This window comes from Canis aureus, chromosome 11, assembly GCF_053574225.1.
Source record: "Canis aureus isolate CA01 chromosome 11, VMU_Caureus_v.1.0, whole genome shotgun sequence".
In the NCBI taxonomy this organism is placed as follows: Eukaryota; Metazoa; Chordata; class Mammalia; order Carnivora; family Canidae; genus Canis; species Canis aureus.
Window position 1 is genome coordinate 53,267,917 of NC_135621.1, and position 23,937 is coordinate 53,291,853.

The 23,937-nt window shown below is 42.4% G+C and overlaps 1 protein-coding gene across 3 annotated transcripts in view; it reads left to right on the top strand.

Annotated features, from left to right (window-relative positions):
* The window catches only part of STON1 (stonin 1), a 48,807-nt gene that overhangs the window by 21,089 nt on the left and 3,781 nt on the right, over positions 1 to 23,937 (top strand). For 2 of the 3 annotated variants that reach the window (XM_077915324.1, XM_077915325.1), the window contains exons 2-3: positions 12,414 to 14,390; positions 22,208 to 22,410. In XM_077915324.1, the coding sequence (XP_077771450.1) occupies positions 12,461 to 14,390; positions 22,208 to 22,410 (2,133 nt within the window). In that variant the 5' untranslated portion in view covers positions 12,414 to 12,460. Of the gene's footprint in view, positions 1 to 6,166; positions 6,295 to 12,413; positions 14,391 to 22,207; positions 22,411 to 23,937 lie in introns of all 3 variants that reach the window. The other variant, XM_077915323.1, reaches the window with a different exon arrangement.

Consider the following 23,937-nt stretch of genomic DNA (forward strand, 5'->3'; position numbering starts at 1 on the left):
ATGAGGACACTGAGGATGCTAAGTAACATGCCTCAGGGATAACAAGCAGAGGAAGCGAGATGAGAGGCCAGGTGACCCGGGCACCAGAGCCTGTATGCTAGACTTCTGTGCTCCTCTGCCTTTGTGGGTTGAGCCTTTGCTGTGACTAAAGGGTAGGAGCCCATGAAGGACTCCTCTTAAGTTAGACGGGCTCTCTCCTCTTAACTCTCACTCAGGAGGTCCCCATCTTGCCACCGGCAGGTCCTTAGGGCAGAGAGCAGATGTTTAGAGCAGGCAGGTGGCTGGTTGAGACCGTAAGTCCCAGCCCTGTGTCCATACCAGGGGGACCCTGATTGAGGTAGTTTCCTTCCTTCACACCATGGACAAGACTTGGCTATGGAGTGTGCTGGGTGCTCACTCTTCCCTAAGAGAATAGCCCTGGAGTTCAGCAGCACTTGCCAAAGTGGCAGATGAGTGCTGACCCCAGCCCCATGGCCCCACACGGTTCCCTCTCTGACCTTCTGTAGTGGGAGGACTGAGGAGTGTCTAGGAGCCCTGTGAAGGGAAGATGAATAGGTGTTGGGGCTTTGTGGGGTTGGGGAGAGACAGGCTGCGTTTCCATAGCCCCAGGCTGACTGTGCTCTGGGCATCTCACAACATTGCAGAGCCTGGTTCCCATGGGAGGGTCCAAGGGCCCCCTGCCTTGGCCAGGAGAGCCCTGGTCCTGGGGAAGGGAGGCTTATTGCTGACAGTCAGTGAAGGGAGCTGCCAGATGCTGCCCTCGAAGCCAGAGGATGACCTGGGGAACAAAACTTTCACATGCTTGCCGAGCTCAAAGGTAAGAGTTCACTCCAGTCATGGTCTATCTGGAAGACCTTTGGTCTTCTGTCTGTCTGGGTAAGCAAAGCGAGTCTGTCCTCCTGTAAGGACCACTGGTGTCCCCGGGGAAGAACCTGTGGCTGCTGCTCATCCTGAGAACAAAGCTGAGACTCTGCTAAGCCAGGGAAGCTGCGGTGGGTCCAGAGCTAATCCTCACAGCCAGAGCACTGACAGTGGCAACTGAATGAAAAGGCCAAGGTATTCAGAATTATATAGGTGGACTGTGTGTTTTCTAGTTCCAGGCATTTTATTGTGGAAGAGCATGTTCCAGAATGTTCTGAGGCAAACCATCCATGTGGATCTTTGAGGAGAGGTGCATGTTACCCCCTCCTGGAGCCCATGAGAACGTTAGCATCCTATAGGCTCCGGAAGGGAATGCTGTGAGGAGACCTGGTTAAATCCTTGTTTAATCCGAACTTGTCAAACACCTTTGACCATGGATCTTTTTCAACATGCCTGTTAACTTCTCTCCACTTTGGGAGGTGCCATCTTCAAGGAGAACCAACCCCTGAGCAGGGATTTAGGTTCGAGGGACCAAGATAGGAACAGATCACGTCTGGAGAGCAGGGTAGATAGAGGCACGGTCATGTGGCAGACAGAACGGACACCCAGTTTTAGAAACAGATTTGTAGCAAGTTGACGTGATGCTAAAGCAAACTGCAGAGTCTGAGCAATTATCTTTCTTCTTGACGAGAGAAAGGAAAGCCAGGATTGGGAGACAAGGGAATACAAAGGAGGGAAAGAGAGTGTATACACCGAGTACCCATTATGTGGCAATTTATCTATGAGCTGGGGCATCTGGGGGGCTCAGTGGTTGAGCGTCTGCCTTTGGCTCAGGTCACGATCTCGGGGTCCTGGGATCAAGTCCTGCGTCGGACTCCCCACAGGAAGCCCGCTTCTCCCTCTGACTGTGTCTCTGCCTCTCTCTGTGTGTCTCTCATGAATAAGTAAATAAAATCCTTAAGAACATTTATCAATGAGGCAAGTATCACCATTTTGCAGATGAAGAAACAGGCTCAGAGACCTCTGCTCAGCAGATTTCTGTCCTGTGACACGGACATGAACATGGTGTGCCTACTTGCTAGCAGTGCCATGGTGAGAAGAGTGACGTTCTGAAATTGGAATGGCCCACCCAGCCCCGGATCTTTTCTTTGTTTGTATAAAGACCATCTCCTGGGACAAGTCAGTTTGGGTTGGTATCTGTTTATACTAACGCTCTAAATTTAGGAAACGAGCAGATGATTTACAAAAAGGTCAAAAAAATAGCCAGGACCCAAATTCATCCTGGAGAAGTGGAGGTTAAATCCATGGGGGTGGCGCAGGGTTGGGGAGCTGAGCTGGAACCGACACAGATAATATTGGAAGGCATGGATAGATTGTGCTGTGGTTTAGTATTTTACAAATGGCATTTCCTGTCACATAGCTGAACTAAATACCACACATGTTTGTGATTAAATAGGACTGGCTGCGGAACATCTGTGGTAATAGTGCCGGCACTCCACGCAGCGGGCACATCTGTGACCTAAGGTGAGGGTGCAAGCTGTAAGGGTTTTCACTTCACATAGAGTTTTGTGTTGTCTTAGGGTTCCTTTCTGTTTCAAAAGCTTGGTTGCCCCTTTAAAGGGAGAAGTTCTATAGGAAGGATATTTTAAACCCTCGCATAGCAAACCTTGAATGGATGTCTTCTGCACACAGGGCTGTCCCTGACTTTGGCTTTGTTTCTGGGACGTACATCCCGGAATAGCAAAGGAGGAGAACTAGATTGCAGACCCCCAAGCAAACAAGAACCACAGGGAGGCTTTGCACATAGAGCCCCCGTCTGGCCCCCGTGTTGCAGTTGGGGAGTCCAGTCCTGGGAGAGTCTGAGAATTCCTTCTTTGGGGGACAGCCAATGAACTACACAGATACTGGCATGAAGACATTCTTTCTCTAGATTATGCAGCATTGTTGTGGAGCAAAAAAGGCACAGACATAAAAGGACTAAATCCAGCCCTTTGCATAAGGCTTGGGTGTTGCTGAGGGTCCAGATGTGTTCATGAGACTCGAGTCGGGGCCAGCCTGACAGTGACAGTCGGGCGGAGCAAATAGCAGGAGGTTACTGCTAGGTGCCTGTGATGCTTCCCTGAGCTGGACACCCCTTCACCGTCCGTCCTCCCCCAGCATCTGGCAGCTACAAAGAAGCCAGGTCCTAAGGACCATCCGAAAGGGTGGTGTTCTCCCCAGGTGGGGACGGTCTTCAGCTGCAGATGGAACAGGAATGCTGATTCGCCAACCAAGTGCATCTAATTTGATTTTGATAATCTGCAGGAAAAGGTAGAGCTTCGTTTTTACACTTTATTTGACTGGTGTCTGAAGAAAAGCAAAGGAAATCTGCAAAGAACAGCAGGAGGAGACCCTCGAGAGTAGAATGGGGGTGGGGGTGGGGGTGGCATGGAAGGACAAGTCGGGGAGTTGCATGAAGTTTGGAGAATTCAACAGTCTACCAAGATGGCCCTAGTACTGGAAGAGGGGGTGGCATCTGAGGGAATTTGTTGGGCAGCAAGTCTGAAAAATTGTTCATCGCTAAGGGTGGGGATGCAGTCGAAAAGGGACAGAAGTGAGGACAGGCTGAGTTATGAAAGCCGGTCTCAGAATTGACCCAAATTTTTACTGAGCTGTTGTTCTTGAGCAATCACAGAGAAAACTGTCTCAGAGTTTGTCTTTCCCACAGCCTGGTATCCAGGCAGCAGGGAGGTGTGGTGGGCTCTGTGGAGAAGTAGGCTCTTTTCAGGTAGGAATAGCATCTTTCAGGCTTAGAGAGCTCCTGCGTCCAGGAACTCTCCTTCAGTGAAAAGTAGAGAGATGGGAAGTGTTCAGAAATGAAAATTAGGACCCCAACACCAGCAAGTAATCAGATCTCTTGGGACTTCTGGGGTGGTGGATGATATGGGATCACACCTGCCTCTTTCTGGCTGGGTGATGTTAGGCAAGTAGTGTCACCTCTCAGAGCCTCATTTTCCTCTTCTCCAAAATATTATTACCTAATGGGGTTGTGAGGATTAAATGCACACACGGCCCTTAGCGTACGAAGAACACATGGCATAATGTTTGTTGGTGTGGTTAATTGAGCAGAATACCTCCAATTCCTGCCTAACTCTGAAATGGGGTGATTCTTTGAACTGAGGAGGGCAGTATAAAGATTTCCTTTATGGGAAACTGAAAAAGACTATTTAAAAGTATTTAGTCCAAAATGCACTGAACTGCGTGGGGATGTCAGACATTTGAGGGTAATGTGGAAAGTACCCTAACGAGTGAGACAGAATCTTTCTGGAAAAGTTTTATACTCTGACTTTCAAAAAATATTTGAGCTTTTCCTGCAACAACTTGATAATTTTTATCCCCAATTCTTTTTGGTGAGATAATTATCCCATACTCGTGCTGCTTTTTCATAAGGCTTGTTGCAAGTAATTTGCAATAGTTCTAATAATATTTAAAGTGTTGCTATTTTTTGAAAGGTTTACTTTTTAAAACAATTTAGAATGAATGCATATATTCCATGATATTCTTAGAAAAATTCCAGGATGATTTCTTCAGTGAAAGAAAAAGGTGGGGTCCAGGGATTGTGTGTAAGGGCAGACTTTCTCGTGTTTGCTATGGCCCGTGGCCTACCTTTCCTGATCCAACATTTAGAGAGGTGGGTATAATTATTTTAGGGCTTCCCTCAATATTTTTGGGGCTGTTAAACTCTGGGTACATCCAAGAGAATGTGCCAGGCCCTGAATGCCATCTGTCACATGTATTGAGGTATAAGGTTGAAGACCACTGTCTACGTGTATCCTTGTTATTCCCAGGGTGAGGAGGCACGTGCACTTACTTTTAATTTGTGCTTGAGTTCAGCGTCTCTGATGCTACTTCAAAAGTGAGCAGCTCAACAGGATGTCTAATAGTTTAAGGAGAGGCAACCACTCCCTTAGAAATCTTCAAACCTCAGAGATTGATTTCTAGCAGCTTCCACCCTAGTACATTTTTCTTTTCTACCTGTGCCTCATTCAGCCTTGGTGTCTTGCCCTGTCTCTGAATTTTATCTGGCATTGTCTTCCAGCAGTTAGCAGGATAATCCAGATAGGCTGAAAACAGACCCAAGCATTAGAGCCTATGGGGGTGGGATGCAACCCACAGCAGAGGAAAAAGCCATGGAATCCAACCAGAGGCACTTTCCTCCAGAGGAAGGCAGCTGGGGATGTTGTGCCAGGGATCCTGGATTCCCAGCTCTGCGCTAGACGGATCCTGGACCTCAGAGAAGATGCCTGGATGCCGTGGTCTACTCTGGATTGTCATCAATGTAAATGAGATGTTGCCTGTGACGAGGCTCTGGAAATGGTAGGACTTAGGGCCCCTCGGGGAGGCACAGACACATATTGAGATCCTGCCCCATTTGCAGTGCAGAAGAAATCCTGAGGTTAATAGGTGCTGCTGCTTGAATACTCTTGGTTCCAATGTCTTGAAGGAGGTGGGGTGAAGTTGGAGATGACAGAGGCAGGCACATTCTTGACGTCTCAGCCCTGGGCTTTTGCATCCCTCCCTGAGACCCCGAGGGGGCCTTGGATAGATGGAGGTTCTGGAAAGGATGTGGCCTTCTTTCCCAGCTGAAGAAAGGGGTGAGTTAGGAAGGAGGGGAGGGAAGGGAAAGCCTTAGATGGAATCGATTCTAGTTGTTGATTTTGGGAAAACTGATGGGGGTGGGGTAGGGGAGAGACTTTGAGGTCGTATGAAAGGAAGGGGCAAAATAGGTCAGAGAGAAATGAAATGTGTGTGAAAAGGGTTGATAAGAAGGGCAGCAAGAGGGAGGCAGAAGAGGAGCCAGAAGAGAAGAGTGGGAAACACACCTGCCCTTGACCACGGCGAGCCAGAGTCTTAGCCCCTTATTCTAGGAGCATCTGAGTCCTGCCTTTTAAACAGGGACAAAGGTTTGGGCTTCTCTTGGGCACCATACAGAATTCTGTTTAGTTGTATTAAACTCACAGTTGCTGAGTGCCTCCTGTGGAAGAGTTCTGCTTATTTAAGGTAAGAGATATTTTTGCGAGGTGTGTTTCCTGAAGTTCAAGGGTCACTTAAAAAGTCATAAAATTGTTTTCTTTGTCTGGTTTATGAAAATTACTTTCCTTTTTTAAGAAGCAAAAACTCTGAAGAAACCAGTATCACTGTTCAAAATTTTGCAAAGCTACCGGTGGAAAAGAGATGAGGCAAAATGTTTTGTAGAGATCAGAATAGTATTCCCCTAAAGCGGGCTTTATTTCTTCTCTTTTTCTTTCTTGTTTAATAAACCCAGCTAACGTAAATATTTACATGATGTCTCAGTCCATATGAAGAGTTATTTTGGCTGGAGTCCTTCCGAAGACCATAGGATAGGATGGGTCAAGAAACAGTGCTGCCGATTCCCTGCCTCTGAGCCTCCTGGTACGTCCCATTGAAACATGGTCCGCCTGCTTCCAAGGGAAAGTGCTTGGTGGCAACTCCAGCCCAAGGGCAGTGACAGTAAAATGCCCTCCAGAGAGAGCCAGCTGGCCTGGCCTGCTGCTCCACTGTGTGTTTTTGTGTCCTCAGGAATGTGCGGATTTAGCAAATGACAGCACTGAGCGTGCCCTGTCCCCAGTAGAGCCCCGGGCTTGCTTGCTCTCTATAGTTTGGCTCTTTTCCAAGAGTGAATGATTGCATTGGTTGAGCCCTCATTATCCACCAGGGGAAACGTGAAGGCCGGCTGGAGGGAGACAAATTCGCCTTTCTCATGGGCTTTATTCCAGCAGGTTTTGACTTTTCATATCATGGAGTTTCACTCATGCAGTTTTACTCTCTGTCGACTTGGAAGTTTTGTCAAAAATCCCAGTGGCAGGGGTGCCTGGATGGCTCAGTTGGTTAAGCGTCTGCCCTTGGCTCAGGTCATGATCCCAGGGTCCTAGGATCAAGCCCAGCATAGGGCTCCCTGCTCAACGGGGACCCTGCTGCTTCCTCTCCCTCTGATCCTCCCCCTGCTCATTCTTTCTGTCTGTCAAATAAATAAATAAATAAAGTCTTAAAAAAAAAAATCCCAGTGGTAACATAATATCTGCTTTTGAAAAAAAATTCAATTGGATGTCAGCCACGACAGAATTATTTTAGAGTGGGAAATGACCTCAGAGATGATTCTGCTCTGATGGCTGAATGTCTGGAGGGGCTTTGCACACAGCTAGTGAGTGACAGAGCAGCGCCCAGCATTCTGGGTGCCCAGCCCCCAGGTCAGTGCTCTGGCCCTTACAGCTCATTGCCTCTGATGTCATTAGATTAATCTCAGTAATTCATGTTGTATTAGATCAGGCTCAAATTCTGGTTCTTTCCCAACTTAGGTATATACTTGAGAAAAATGATCACAAAAAAACTTATATAAAAACTTAGTATTCATAGTAGCCAAAAAATAGAAATAAACCAGATGTCCCTTGACTGATGAATGGATAAACGAAATGTGGGCTGCTTCACAATAAAATATTCTTCAGCCACCAAATGAAATGGAGTACTGATATATGCTATATTGTGGATGAACTTTAAATGTCCAGACCCAGAAAATTAAAAAAAAGAAAAAGTAGATGAGTAGCTGTCAGGGACTTGGGGGTGGTCGTGGGGGGAATGAAGAGTGACTGCTAATAGGTACAGGGTTTATTTTTGGGGTGATAACATTCTGGGAATGTGCTGGCTGCACAACTCTGATTGTACTAAACACCACCGAATTGTTATTTTTTTTTTAAATGATAAATTTTATGTGTGTGAATCGTATCTTAATAAAGCTGTTATAAAAAAAAAATCCTAGTTCTGTCTCTTACCAGTTGGGCAGCTTGTAGGCAGTGACTCTAAACCTAAGCAATCTCGGTTATGAAATAGAAATGATGATATATACTTCCCAGGGTTGTTTTGATAAGTTAAGTCATGAATTTGAAAAATGCTTCTAAACAATAAACCTCATATATTTTAGGAGCAATCAATGAGTTATAAGTATAAACTCATTATGAATTGGGTTTTTATCTTCTCTATTTCCTACAACACTAACAAGGTCTGACTGCACAGTCATTCAAATAAAGAGTTTCTGAATTGATTAGAGTCTTGCAGTTTTTTTACTTTATTTTTGCAGTTTTTAAAAATTGTGATAAAAAATAACAAATTTTTAACAATCTTTTTTACCCTCAACAAATTTTTAAGTGTACAGTACATGTTGCCAACTATATGTGCACTGTTTTACAACAGATTTCTAGAACTCTTTCATCTTGTCTGACTAAAAGTCTATACCTGCGGAACAGCCACACCCCTTCCCCCCCAGCCCCACATGCTCCTTTGTGCTTTTATGCATTTGACTACTGTAGATACCTCATGTAAGTAGAATCATATAATATTTGTGTTTTGTGCTTATTTCACTTACCATAATGCTCTTAAGGTGCATCCATGTTGTAGCCTGTGCCAGAATTTCCTCCCTTTTTAAAGGCTGGTATGTACCTATACCACATTTTTTTCACCCATTCATCAGAGGATGGACGTTTGGGTCGTTTCCACATTTGGTTATTGTGAATAACGCTGAAAGGAAGATAAGAGTATAGATAATCTCTTTGAGATCCTGTTTTCAATTTTTTTTTTTTTTTGGATAAAATTCCTGAAGTAGGATTGCTAGATCATATACGTGGTAGTTCTATTTAAAAATTTTTTTGAGGAAACTTGATACTTTCTTTTTTTTTTTAAGATTTTTTAAAAAAAGATTTTATTTATTTATTCATGATCGACAGAGAGGGAGAGAGAGAGGGGCAGAGACACAGGCAGAGGGGGAAGCAGGCTCCATGCAGGGAGCCTGATGTGGGATTCGATCCTGGGTCTCCAGGATCACGCCCTGGGCTGAAGGAGGCGCTAAACCGCTGAGCCGCCTGGGCTCCCTTGATACTGTCCTTCATTTTATATTCCTACCAACAGTGCACAAGAGTTCTAATTTCTCCACATCCTTTTTGTGTGTTTTTTTTTTTTTTTTTACTTTTTTTTTTTTTTGGTAATGACCGTCTTAAAGGTATAAGGTGATATTGTGGTTTTGATTTGTACTTCCCTGGTGATTAGTGATGTTGAACATCATTTCATCCACCTGTTGTCCATTTGTATGTCTTCTTTGGAGAAACATCTATTCAAGTCTGTTGCCCATTTTTAAATTGGTTTATTTGTTTGCTTTTCTGCTATTTAGCAGGAGTTCCTTATGTATTTTGAATATTAAACCCTTATCAGATGGATGGTTTGCAAATATTTTCTCCCACCCTATAGGTTGCCTCAACACTGTATTGTTTTCTTTTCCATGTGAATTGGAATCCGATGAAGTCCCAATTTGTCTATTTTTGCTTTTGTTGCTTGTGCTTTTGGTATCCTGTCCAAGAAATCATTGATTGCCAAGACCAATGTCATCAAGCTTTTCCCCTATATTTTCTTGTGAGAGTTTTATAGTTTCAGGTCTTATGTTTAAGTCTTTAATCCATTTATAGTTGATTTTTGTGTATGGTATAAGGTTCTTTTATTTTTTTTTTCCCCTATGGATATCCATTTTTCCCAGCACAGCTTGTGAAGACATTATCCTTTTCCCATTGTATAATCTTGGCATCCTTGTTGAGGATCATTTATCCATGTGTGTGGGTTTATTTCTGGGCTTAATATTCTGTTCCTTTCGTCTATATGTCTGCCTTAATGCCGGTACCATACTGTTTTGGTACTTTGTAATATGTTTTAAAGCCAGAAAGTGTGAGGTCTCCACCTTTATTTGTCTTTCTCAAGGTTATTTTGGCTATTCAAAGACCTTTGAGATTCCATATGAATTTTTTGGTTGTTTTTTCTTTTTCTTCAAAAAATGTCATTAGGACTTTGGTAAGGATTGCACTGAATCTGTAGATTGCTTTGGGTAATATGGACATTTTAACAATATTATGTCTTCCAATCTATGAATGCAGGACATCTTTTTATTTGTGTCTTTTTTCATTTCTTCTAGCTATATTACTTTGTAGTTTTCAGTATAAAAGTCTTTTGTTCCTTTTGTTAAGTTTATTTCTAAATATTTTATCCTTTTTGATGCTGTTGTACATGCGGTTGTTTTCTTAATGTCCTTTTTGGAAGGTTAATTGTGTATAGAAATGCAATTGATTTTTGTTTGTTGATTTTTATCCTGTGACTTTGCTGAGTTTTTATATTACTTCTAATGGTGTGTGTGTCTGTGTGTAGGGTTTTCTATAGATAGATCATATCATCTATAAATAGACAAAAATGTAATTTCTTCCTTTCTGATTTAGGGATGACTTTTATTTCTTTTTCTTGTCAGTCGCTCTTGTTAGGACTTCTGGAACTATGTTGAATAGAAGTGGTGAGAGTGAAGATCCTTGCCTTGATCCTGATCTTAGAGGGGCTTTTAGTTTTTCACCCCTGAGTATGATGGGCTTAATTATGGGCTTTTCATAGATGGCCTTTATCATTACTTTGAGATAATTGCCTTCTTCCTAGTTTGTTGGCTGGTTTCTTATCATGAAAAGGTGTTGAGTTTTATCAGGTGCTTTTTCTGTGTCTATTGAAATGACCATGAGATATTTATGCTTTGTTCATCATCTGGTGAACTGTCCTTGCATCCCAGGGATAGATGCTGCTTGATAATGGCGTATGATCCTTTTAATCTGCTGTTGAAGTTGATTTATTACTATTTTATTGAGGATTTTTGCATTTGTATTCATCAGAGATATAGTATTTTTCTTTGTTTGTAGTGTCTTTGGCTTTGGTATCAGAATAATTCTGGACTCATAAAATTAGTTTGGAAATGTTCCCTCCTCTTCAATTTTTTGGAAGAATTTGAGAAGGATTGGTGTTAATTTTTCTTCAAATGTTTGGTAGAATTCTTCAGTGAAGCCATCTGGGCCTGAGCTTTTATTTTTTGGGAGGTTTTGACTACCAGTTCAATCTCCTTACTAATTATAGATAGGTCTGTTCAGATTTCCTATTTCTTTATGATTCAGTTCTGGTAGATTATATGTTTCTAGGAGTTGGTCCATTTCTTCTAGGTTATCCAATTTGCTGCCATAGAATTGTTCATTCTGGTCCCTTATAATTATTGTTTTATTTCTGTGACATAAGTGTATTATTTTATAATAAAATGCATCTTTTATTTCTGGCTTTGAGTATTTTCTCTTTTTTTCTCAGTCTAGCTAAAAGTTTGTCAGTTTTGTTGATTTTTTTTGAAACAAACCAACTCTCAGTTTCCCTTTTTCCCCCCATTTTATATTCTCTATTTCATTTATTTATGCCCTAATGTTTAGTCTTTCTTTCCTTCTCCTAACTTTGGGGTTAGTTTGTTTTTCTTTTTCTAGCTCCTTGAGCTGTAAAATTAGATTGTTTATTTGAGATCTTTCTTCTTTTTTAACGTAGGCGTTCACCACTATAAATTCTACTCTGCTGCTTTTCCTACATCCATAAGGTTTGGTATGTTGTGTTGTCACTTTGCTTACCTCAGAATATTTTCTCATTTCCCTTTTGATGTCTTCTTTGGCCTATTGGCCAAATTCAAGAGTGTGTTATTCAACTTCTACATTTGTGAACTTTCCAGTTTTCTTTCTCCTGTTGATTTCCAGTTTCATTCTGTTGTGGTCAGAAAAGATACATGGTATGAGTTCAGTCTTGATAAATTTGTTAAGACTTGTTTTGTGACGTAACATGTGATCTCTCCTGGAGGATATTCTGTGTATGCTTGTGAAGAATGTATATATTCTGCAGGTGTTGTGTGGAATGTCCATTTGGTCTATCGTGTTGTTCAATTACTCTGTTTCCTCATTGATCTTGTATCTGGATATTCTATCCATTATTGAAAGTGAGGTATTGAAACTCTTATATTACTGCGTTGCTGCCTATTACTCCCTTCAGTTTTTTAATGTTTGTTTCATATATTTGGGTGCTCTGATGTTGGCTTTATATATATTTGTAATTGTTATATCTTCCTGGTGAGCTGACCCATCATTATATAATGTGCCTCTTTGTCTCTTGTGACAGTTTTTGATATAAAGTCTATTTTGTCTGATATAGTATGGCCATCCCTGCCTGCTCTCATTTCTGTTTGCAGAGAATATCTTTTTACATCCTTTCACTTTCATCCTGTGTGTCCTTAAATCTCAAATGAGTCTCTAGTTCACAGCATATCTTTAGATCTTGGTTTTTTGTTGTTGTTAATCCATTTAATCATCAGAAGTGTTAGAATTCTTAAGCATTTCTTTGAACTCAGTTAATCTGTAAATCTGGTTGCTTTTATTTTTATTTTTTTATTTTTGAACTTTTATTTGTGACAATATTTTATTTTACCTTTGTTTTCTTTTTAAGTGAACTCTATGCCTTACATGGGGCTTGGACTCACGACCCCAAGATCAGGAGTCACAAGCTCTACCAACTCCAACCAGGGTACCCCCTGGTTGTTTTTTAGATCTAAGTATATTTCTCAGAACTAAAGTAACTTGATTTTCCTCCCCCTCCTCATTTAATATTCGTATTGTCTCTTTCTCCTTTCACAGACACTGCATATCTGATTCATAGACAAGACCACAATTTGATTCCAAAGATGTGTTCCACAAACCCAGGCAACTGGGTCACATTTGATGATGACCCTGCTTTTCAGTCTTCTCAAAAGTCAAAGAATTTACCTCTGGAGAATCAAGGCATTTGTAGGCCCAATGGACTTAAGCTGAACCTTTCTGGTGCTAAAGAATTTCCCAGTGGATCTTCCTCTGCCAACAGTACGCCTCTCTCCTCTCCCATCATAGACTTTTACTTTAGTCCAGGACCTCCAAGTAACTCTCCTCTTTCTACACCTACCAAGGACTTCCCAGGTTTTCCTGGCATCCCCAAAGCAGGGACTCATATGCTTTATCCTATCCCAGAATCATCCTCAAACAGTCCACTAACAACATCAGGAGGAGGCTCTTCCTTATTGCCTACTAAATCAACTTGTTTATCCCACACTTCCTTACCCAGTGAGCACGCATGTACACATCCTGCTCCCAAAGTGGGTCTTCCAGATGAAGTTAGCCCTCCCCAGGCCGAAAGCCTAGGGTTTCAAAGTGATACTCCCCAGTTTCAGTATTTTCGGGAGGACTGTGCTTTTTCAAGTCCATTTTGGAAAGACGAAGGCAGTGTTTCCCAGTTTGCCTTTGACCCTCCAGGAAGCAGAAAGATGTACGCATCAAGAGACAAAGACATGCCTGTCGATCAAAAAAGCTTAAATCAGTGTTCACTCAACTACATCTGTGAGAAACTTGAACATCTCCAATCAGCTGAGAACCAAGACTCCTGTGGAAACTTGTCTATGCAGTGTCAGTATGCTGAAGACACTGCCTCTTCCTTTGTCCCCCACACACTCTTCAGGAGTCAGCCCAAACCTGGATGGTCTTTCATGTTGAGGATTCCTGAGAAGAAGAACATGATGTCTTCCCGTCAGTGGGGACCAATTTTTCTAAAAGTCTTACCTGGTGGAATTTTGCAAATGTATTATGAGAAGGGCTTAGAAAAACCATTTAAGGAGTTACAGCTTGATTTGCACTGCAGGCTTTCTGAACCCAAAGTTGAGAACTTTAGTGTGGCAGGAAAAATCCATACTGTGAAGATTGAACATGTGTCTTACACAGAAAAAAGGAAATACCACTCTAAGACAGAAGTCGTTCATGAACCAGACATCGACCAGATGCTGAAGTTAGGGTCCACAGAGTACCACGATTTCCTCGACTTCCTGACTACTGTGGAGGAGGAGCTGACGAAGCTGCCAGCTGTTTCGAAACCAAAAAAGATCTATGAGGAACAAGAAATTTCCCTGGAAATTGTGGACAATTTTTGGGGTAAAATCACAAAAGAAGAAGGAAAATTGGTTGAAAGTGCTGTCATAACTCAAATCTGTTGCCTCTGCTTTGTGAATGGAAACACGGAATGCTTTTTAACCTTGAATGACCTTGAGCTGCAGAAGCGAAATGAACGCTATTTTGAAAAAGACCCAGAAAAGAAGGGGATTGATATTCTTGACCATCATTTTCATAAGTGTGTGAAAGCACAAGAATTCGAGCAATCAAGAATCATTAAGTTTGTCCCGCTGGATGCCTGCCGGTTTGAGCTGATGCGTTTTAAGACTTTGTATGGTGGGGAGGATCTTCCCTTTACCCTCAAGTCTGTCGTGGTTGTCCAGGGGGCATACGTGGAGCTTCAGGCCTTTGTCAACATGACCCCATTGACTCAGAGACCATCCTGTGCCAGTTCCTTGAGGTCCTGTGACAACATAATGATACACTTTCCTGTCCCATCACAGTGGATCAAGGCCCTCTGGACCATGAACCTCCAGAGGCAGAAGTCCCTGAAAGCCAAAATGAACCGCCGGGCGTGTCTGGGGAGTTTACACGAACCTGAATCTGAACCTGTTATACAGGTCACTGTGGGCTCCGCAAAATATGAGAGTGCCTACCGGGCCGTGGTATGGAAGATTGACCGGCTTCCCGATAAAAATTCAAGTAAATAGTCAACATGCCAAGTTGATTTTCTTGGGAAATAGCTTCAATGTTTTCATCCCCCTCCTTGGGTTGAAACCCGGCTGAGACACATGATAACTTCAATCCCCAGGGGCCACACTCACATTGCCTGGTGGGAGGCGAAACATTTAGTCAAACAGCTGAATTTGTTCTCTGTGCCTATTTCTACCAGATAAGTTTAACTTAAAAAAAAAATTTTTTTTAAATATCATTTAAAAAATACCCTCCGCTAAGATTTTGTTGTGGATGGTGGCACTGAGGGAAGATTTCTAGTTGAACTTTTTGACATCAACCACCAACCTCAAATATTAAAAATATTGCTCACAGAGCTTAGATTCCCTAATTAACCTTTAAAGATCTCTCATCCATGAATATACCTGCACTTTTTTGTATTCTCAGCCACTACCGTGTTCTCTTTAGGTTTTGTTCCCTGCTCTCTGAAATAAGACTGCCTTTCATTTTTACCTAAATTGATTTCTTTTGTAAAATTCTTTAAATCAATCAATCAATTAAATTGAGAGAGAGCAAGCATGAGAAAGAGCACGAGCTGGGGTAAAGGGTAGAGGGAGAAGCAGACTCCTGGCTGAGCGTGGAGCCCAATGCAGAACTCGATCCCAGGACCCTGGGATCATGACCTGAGTGGAAGGCAGTTGTTTAACTGACTGAGCCACCCAGGTGCCCCCCAGAATGATTTCTTTAGCTGAATTAATTTGGCCATCTTGACTAGTTGTTTCAGAATTAAGTAGACACAATCCAAGCATTAAAAAAATCAGTTAATGTTTTAAATGTTTACAAAGCAAATGATGAATCTAGAAGTTCAAAACTTTGAAAAGACAGTCCTTGCACCATGTTTATTTTAGAATAGTAGCTTCGTTGTGGGTGTATATAATAGAGCAAAAAAGCAAACTTTGAAATTAAGGCTGCTCCCTGTTTTAGTTCAGTTATTTCTAGCAGAGCACTGGGATATGGAGGCAGATTTGGGGGATCTGCGTTGATGCAGTCACTCATTCAATCAAACTTTTATTGAGCAAGTACCACATCAGGTGCTGGGGTTAAAGATGAATAAGATCTGAGTCCTGCTTCTAAATAGTTTGCAGCTGATTTAGTCCTTCAGGGAAATTTAATTTCAAATTGAGACCCTTCAGGCTGTGGACTCTGGAGGAAGCACTTTTATCTGGGGTGGGCTTATAACAGTGTTTCTCAAACTTGGCTGTATGTTAGGATAGCCTGAGAGCTGATAGATAATTTTAATGTTCAGGCTCTCTTCCATGCAATTGAATCAGAATGTCTGGGGGAGGGGCCTGAGCACCCGTATGTTTTGAGAGCTCCCCAGATGAACCTAATTGTGTCAGGGTTGAGGAGCACTGCTCTGTAGGCTTTGGAACGTTCTGGGAAGGAAGGGCAAACCTTAGACTGTATTGGACTTGAGGGGTAGAATGGATCATGCCATTGGGCGCAGAACCATCCTGTCCAACTTGGAATTTGCTAACTTAACATCTCTTTGGACTATAGTTTGGGCAAAGGATAGGTTCAAGCAGGCGAGAGAGACAGCTGGGTGGCTGAGGAGTCCCAGGGCCTCGTGCAGACGGGAAGCCACTGCACAGTAGTCCTCCTTGACTCTGCCCCCACCTCTCGGTTGATGCCAAATTCTGCACTGCAACGTTCTCATGATTTATGTTAGTTAGGATTCTAGTTCCAAGGAAAATGAAGAACAGCTCAAGCTCAAGGCAGGACAAGGTGGCGATGGGGTAGCATGGTCACACAGATGGCTTCTAATAGTGCCTCCTGGTCAACTCCAGCGTGATGGGAATATGTAACGTGATACAATCCACAGAGATACTGTTTCCTGCCTTCTTTTATAACTTTGTTGGAGAAGCAAGTTAAAAACTATTCTCAGGTTATCTTCATCCTAGGGAACAAGTTTTGAGGTTGTGAGTACAAGGTTCCAAATGCTAGTTTCAAGGTTATCTGTGCTACTTTTACGTGAGGGGGTTGTAGAAATCAAATTATTGCCTTTTATTTTGCTAAACACAAAGAGAAAGAGAGGAAGGCAGGCTGGGATACCTACTATAATCTCCTCAATTTATAGATGTCCCCTGCTGTCCGGGTGATAACCTGACTGCTGCATATGCCTCAGAGAGGAGCACAAGGGGTTCATCCTGCTGGTTTGTCCAGGTGGGGTCAAAGGCACAGGGAGACAGGCCTGCAAAGAGCCCATTCCAGTTGCTGTGCCTCAGAGGAGACACTGGTTAGATCTAGTCAGAGCAACTATGCTTATTTTTCAAACTGAGAATCCATGCAAATCATTCTTTTTTGATTTTGGAAGGGGAACAACATGGAAATGTTCTGTGAAAATGATCCTGTTTATAACACTGGATTTTCCCAGAGCTAACGGTATATAATTAATTGATTCGATCACCAAGAACATATTGAGAAGAGGGCTCACTCATTTCATTTCACAAGCACCAGTAAATTTCCCTTAGGTGCGGGCTCTGCACTTGGTGCTTGGGAAACAGAGGCAAACATGCTCCTTGCTCCCCAGAAACGCAGCAGCCTAGCAGCGGAGGCAGATCTAGAAGCAAGTATGCAAATACCGTGTGGAATTGTGCTGCACTCTAGGCATGAACAAACATACATAGTAGGGATTCCAGAGAAAGGGTGATACGCTGCAGGGGGCCCTCAGGAAGTCTTTGCTGAAGGGGTGATGGATAAACCTGGTGTGGAACAATCAGTCGGATCCTACCAGGGAAGAAGAGCAGAAACAGGCATGTAGGTGGGAGGTCTTAATTACGATCTGGGACTCAGGGAGCAGTAGGAGAATAAACCAGCGCATGAAGGATGTTGTGAGCCATGACTTGGGGTGTGGAGTCTGTCTGTCAACAGGGCATCCATGGTGTTTTCAGGCTGGACTATTACAGCATCATACGTTGTTGTAGGAAGTTAGGCATACGTTGCAGAGAAGGGGTTCACAAGTATAGACATGGGGAGGCTAGTAGAAGGGGAGTCCTGAGAAGCAAGGCCAGGGGCAGTAAGAAGGAGTGAAGGATGGGTGAGGGAACTCAGAGGAGATGCCCTTAAGGACGGATTACCTGTGGGCCTGGGAGGAAGGGAGGGGTGCAAGGAGGTTGGAGGCTCTGGCTTTGGTGAACAAGTGGGAGGTAGTGCCATTAACTGAGATAGCTCGGGATCCTTTCACTACTTTTATTTAAAAATTTTTAAAAAATATTTATTTATTCATGAGAGACCCAGAGAGAGGCAGAGACACAGGTAGACAGGCAGACACACAGGTAGACGGAGAGAAGCAGATTCCCTGTGGGGAGCCCGATGTGGGACTCGATCCCAGGACACTGGGATCACCACCTGAGCCAAAGGCAGACACTTAACTGCTGAGACACTCAGGCATCCCTTGCTACTTTTAAAATCTGTTTTCCAGCCCCGGCAGCATGTTGGAGTCCTTAGAATTATTAGAGGTTAAAAACATATCCATATTTAGGCTCCATCCCGACCAGACTCTGTGGGGGTGAGGCCCACGCATTGGTGCTTCTAAAAGGCTCTCCTACACCTGGGGGTTGAGAACTATCAGCCTAGTAGCTCTGCTGTGAAACTTGTTATGATTCTGTAGGCACCGATCATTCCTCCCTTCCCCGTGTACTCAGGTCTCCTGGAGCTGTTATTGCCTCCCATCCATATTTACTAGCAGCTGAGCTCACTAGGAACAATTACAAGAGTGGATATTTCCAGAGAGGCTGGCCTTCAGGAATTCTCTTGGAAGACGGTCATAGCACCAGGCCTGCACAGAACCGTGTTTTACGAGCATTCCAGCCAATTATACAGTGAAAATTCACGGAACAAATTCTTTGGGATCAAAGAGGCTTTGTTCAGATCAGATTGGTGGCCCAAAAGCGGCCAAGACAAAAGGCAGAGGGCTGGGTCAGGTGAAGTCTAGAGGGCAGGGAGAGGCTGGGCTTGGACACCTGGGATCCCCTGGCCTGTCCTTGGCTTCACCATTGTGGGTGGGGAGCATAATGCAAAGTGAGTGGGTGCCTGGCAATTTGCCTCTGGTGGAGAAGCATAGAAAGAGTAAGGTCAGGGCAGAGAGCAAATCTGTATTCTCAGGTAATGTTTCTTAAACTTGTGTGTGCACTTGAATCACCTTTTAAAATGTAGACTGATTCAGTAGGTGAGGCCCCCCAACAGCTTCCCACGCAGCTCACATGATGCCAGTGCTGCTGGCTCATGGACCACACATGGAGGACCAGTTTCTTGGGATGCATCTTTATTTTTCTATACAATTGTTAAATCGCTTAGGTATTAAGAGAACAGATTTTTTTTTTTAAGTCTTTAAAACATTACCCTTTATCAGGGAGCCTGGGTGGCCCAGTTAGTTAGGTGTCCAACTTTTGGTTTCGGCTCAGGTCATGATCTAAGGGTTGTGAGATCAGCCTGCTTCAGGCTCTGTGCTCAGCAGGGAATGTGCTGGAGATTCTCTCTCTGTCTCTCTCCCTCTGCGTCTCCCCCTGCTTGCATACACACTATCTCTCTCAAATAAATAAAATCTTAAAAAAAAAAAAAAGGTAAAACAAACATTACCCTTTTCAAGCAAGTTTCTGAAGAACCAGTATCATTAGAATATTTTAAAATTGAAACTTAAAGAGACTATATGAAGCTAGTCTACTGTGCCCATCATTAAAAAAAAAAAAACAAAAAACAAAAACAGGATCCCTGGGTGGCTCAGCGGTTTGGCGCCTGCCTTCAGCCCGGGGCATGATCGTGGAGACCCGGGATGGAGTCTCACGTCGGGCTCCCTGCATGGGGCCTGCTTCTCCCTCTGCCTGTGTCTCTGCCTCTCTCTCTCTCTGTCTCTCATGAATAATAGGTAAAATCTTTAAAAAAAAAAAAAAAAAGAAAAAGAAAAAAAGACCTTTCCTCCTCTGTTTTTTTTTTTTTAATTTTTTTAAACTCATGATCTGAGATCAAGACCTGAGGTGAGATTGAGTCAGATGCTCAACTGACTAAGCAACCCAGGCACTCCTTTCCTGTGGATTTTTGAGATCGGTATTGACTTTTCTTTTTCACTACCATGTGATTTCAAAGGAGGTAGGAAGGGATACTGGCCCATTCCATGTCTCATTTGCCAGCATGCCAAAACTTAATATTCCTTTAACAAAGTGGGGAAGTCTTTCATTTAACAGCAAAGGTTGGCCTTGGGCAGGTATCTCAGATAGCTTATTTGCACTAAAGTGTGAATGACCACAGAGAAACAGGAAACTTTCCTGACCACAGGCTTTGAGGGGTAGGGTAGGGGAGAGTGGAGAAGGACAGATGAGAACACTGGTTAGCCACAGGAGGTGCAGACACAGCCTAGAATTAGAAAGGGGGGTGGGAGTAGTGGAGTGGTGGAGGGCCAATTAATAAATGTATCTATCTCCACCTTCCCATGTTACCAATTTTTAGATAAAGCTTGCATTTTCCATTGCTGTCATCAGCACATTGGTGGCTCTCTTTCCACTTGTGTCATCTCCTAACATTTATTCCCTCCAGCTCTCAACAATTCACTTTGAGGTGTGAAATATGTTGGTTCAAGAAGGACCAAATATCAACTCCACTGAAGTAGAGTTTGTGACTCCTCTTTCCAGTCCTAAACAGTTGGGAAAGGGTAGCCCTTACCAAAGCCCAAGAGTGCCCCCTGCTGGAAACTACTGAGATAAGTAACGTGTTGACAAATGTCCCTGGAGCCTTAAATGTGCCTGACCGTACCTCTTTGCACAGAGATCAAAGTCTAAAGGGGAGAGTATGTGATTAAACATTGTAGAGTATTTAGAGTTTTTAAAAGCCAGGAAAAATATGTAGGAAAACTTGAAGTGAAAAATGCTGTCCTTTATCTTTTACCACTTTTCTGTTTTGTTTTTTTTTTTTTTTTAGAAAAGCGGATAGAAAAAGGTTTGTTTCTAACATTTTTGGAATACTACTATGTCTTCAACTTGAGTCTTGTTTCCAAAAGAATTTTTTCCTTTAAAATGTGAATATCAAATTACACTGTCTCCGATATCATTTTCAGCTCCAAAAGTGCAGAATTCATCTCTTAATTATCAAAATTACAGTCATTAAATCATAATAGTGAATTGATCATCAAGTAGCACTTTGCAAAGTAGTCCTATACAGCCAGCACTTCTGTGCCACTCTCGTATGCCACGGCTCTAGAGCTCTCTGTGTACCGACTGGTTTGTGGGTCCTCACAACGATCCTAGAAGGTTCATGTTAGCATCACCCACATCATTCTCATATTCAGATGAGGAAACTGAGACTCAGAGAGATCAAGGAACTTGTTTACGATCACACAGCTATTAAGCAGCAGAGTTGGGTTTGGGCTCTGGGCAATCTGGGTCTTGTGTTTGTGTTCTCAGCCACCGTGTCATGGATTTAAGAGTGCCTGAATTAAGTTTAAATAAATTTACTGCCTCTTTGCTGCAGACAGAAAACTAGAAAGGGTAATGGATTGTGGAATCCCCTCTAGGGGTGTGTGTGTGAATAAAGTTATCACTTGCCTGCAGTGATTTGGGTAGCTTTAGAGCACCTCAGAGGCCACTGTTGTCCTGCCCTATGTGTAAGTGGTGGAGATGGCTAATGAGCTTCTGTTGGTTAATTGATTGATGACTTTTCAAGCCCTTTTACAGCCTTAGAATTCTATTAGTCTGTCTACAAGGAACAGGTTGTAAGGAGTGAAAGGCAATTTATCTTTTAAGAATTAAGTGAAATCCTTTAAACTCTTGTTTTTGTGTGCCTAAAGCTATATGCTGATGGAAATGTTCTTTCTCAAGGTATGTCAGTGGTAAAGTAATTTAATCTGGCTTTTCGAGTAACTGTCATCTCATACTTTTATTTAAATAAAGATAGCTGAGTTGGATATGTAGATGCTGTGGACAACACAACAGGATCCTGGAACTTTGTAGTCTTACTATAGTGATTGCATTGGAAACATTTTTTACTCCATTGTAACACGTGCACGCACATACACGTTACAAGACCCCATTTAAAATCTTTGTGTATATCCAATATTCTTGGGTCTGGCACAGAGCCTGGCCTAGCATAGAGTAGATGCTCAATACATGGCAAATTGAATTAAGTGGAAACAAATATTAGATTAAAACATTGAAAGCAATATGCCCATCTCTACACTGTACATCTGTTCCAGGCAAAGCTTTTAGGGGATGAGCAAGAATTACAGCAGTAACAAATAATCTGTTCTACTGAAGAAAGAATTCTTGGCCTAGAGGAGTTTCTAAAATGTAATAAAATTTTTAATAAGTTTAACTTTAAAAAATTAGAATTTTTAATAATATGACCCAATTTGGGCTGAAGTTTACCTTTGCATTATCTATCAAGAAACAGAGTGGTAAGAAAATTAATGAGGTTACAATTATTGTGAGAGCTTATTCAGTCTACTTAAGGGAAAGGGTTTGTTAAAACACATCCAATTGTACATTATAGCCAAATAAGGATACTTCATACAAATATTAGTCATATTTAATTAAAGAAACAACATACTGTTCATTAAAAACACTTCAGGAGTTAATATATATATAGTAATGAACTTGTTTTAAAGCTGGTACTTAAACACAGATTTCCCCTACTTGGTACAAAATTGTGAATTTTGATGGTATGTTGTTTAAACAGAACTTAAACTGCCACAGTGCTAATGGAGTTGTCTATTAAAGAGAGGGATGAGTGCTGCTTATGTTTAAGAGGAGTGTTCAATGGCCGTTGAAATACTTTGACCATTTGATTTTTTTTTCTTCAAGGTCCTGATCATCCCCACTGCCTGTCTTACAAACTAGAACTTGGATCAGACCAAGAAATTCCCTCTGATTGGTATCCATTTGCAACTGTTCAGTTCGGAATGCTTGACACCTGTGCCTCGAAGACAGAGGTCAGGTCTCTGGGGGTAGAGAGTGATGTCCAGCCACAGAAACACGTTCATCAGCGAGCTTGCTACAACATTCAGGTATGTCCCAAAGCCCCTTGGTTCAACTTGAGGCTTCTGGAGCTAAGACCTGATTTGGCTTTAGATATATGTTTTGCCCTCTTAAATGACCGTGTATGTGTGTATGTAAGGGTGTTTATTTGATCTAGAAAAGAGCCCAGTCATGGAAACTTGATGGTCACCAGTGAACCAAGTTTCTCTCACTCCTAGAAAACATCAGGAGCCTGAGCACACAGTGTCACTTGATTCTACTCTCAAAGAAACACAGGGCATTAAAAAACAAATTCACATTTCAGAAGCATCTTTAAAATAAAGTGTGTTAGAATAGCATTTCCCCAAGATGTGTTCCCTGGAAAAAATATAATGATCCAAGGAAAAAATAAGTTGAGGAACGCTGTACACTATGCTAATCTAAATAAAGGCTCTGAGAAATTCTGCAATAAAGAAACTTGTTAGACTTAACTCAATTTCCCCCAACTCATTTATTATACAATCTTGTTTCTAGGGGCACGTGCATGTAGCACACCTATCAGTACCTTCTGAAATAGTATTCTGTGGAGCAGTCTTTGGGAAATGCTGGGTTACTCTTATTTTAACAATTTTAAATGCTCACTATCAGGTCTTCTGTATTTTCATGCCAGATGAGTTAAAGAGTGACATACACTTGCACCTGTTTCCAAACTTGCTTTTCCTTCTCATCTTCAAAGTTAGCGAATATAGAGATAAGCTCTGCCACATATTTCCTACAGCATCGTGAAGTGGTGTGATTATATAAGACATCATTAACATCAACTGGTAGTCTTATAATATAGTAATATTATAGTAATTTAGTAATAGTATAAGTGAGGATTTTTTCTTTATTCTGGACCATCTGTTTATAAACCTATGTGTTTGGGTCCAGTGATTTTTTTTTTTTTTTTTGTCCTGATGATAAAATTAATGATGGGTGAGTGTTGTGGTGTGCAGCAGCCCCTTTGGGACTAAAGGACTTAACTCTCTCAGTAGCTAGGAATTGCCCTGCTGAAGTAAGCTGCCTTGCCCCAGATCACACCCCCTTCCTGGTGGATGCAGGTGTATCAGGACCCTCTTGCCTCAGCGTGGATTGACTCTGCAGTCCTCCCAGCTCCAGTTCTCCCTGGAGATCAGCTGAAGCCTTTATGGTGACTGCACTGCCATCCAACTTCTTCCTTTCTGCCTTCTTCTGTTACCTTCTTTCCCCCACAGGCGTCAACCCAGACAGTACTCCCCAGTACGCTTTCTGCTCATTGGTCTCCATCTCAGAGACCGCTTCTTGGAGAACTTGACCTGTCACACTTGGTATATAAGTATTATGTGTGACTGCAATGTGGGCCAAGCACAGTGGAGAATTTATTTATGCCTATTTTCTTATGCATGGGTTGTTTCAGGTTGCTGGTGTTTTTAGAGAAACAACCAAGTCTCTGCCACTTTAATAGCATTTACTAATTTCTCTACACTTGGTGACAGTCAGGTTCAAAAAGGTACGTTCCATCTCACAACTACTCATCGAGCAATTTTAAAGTGCCAGGT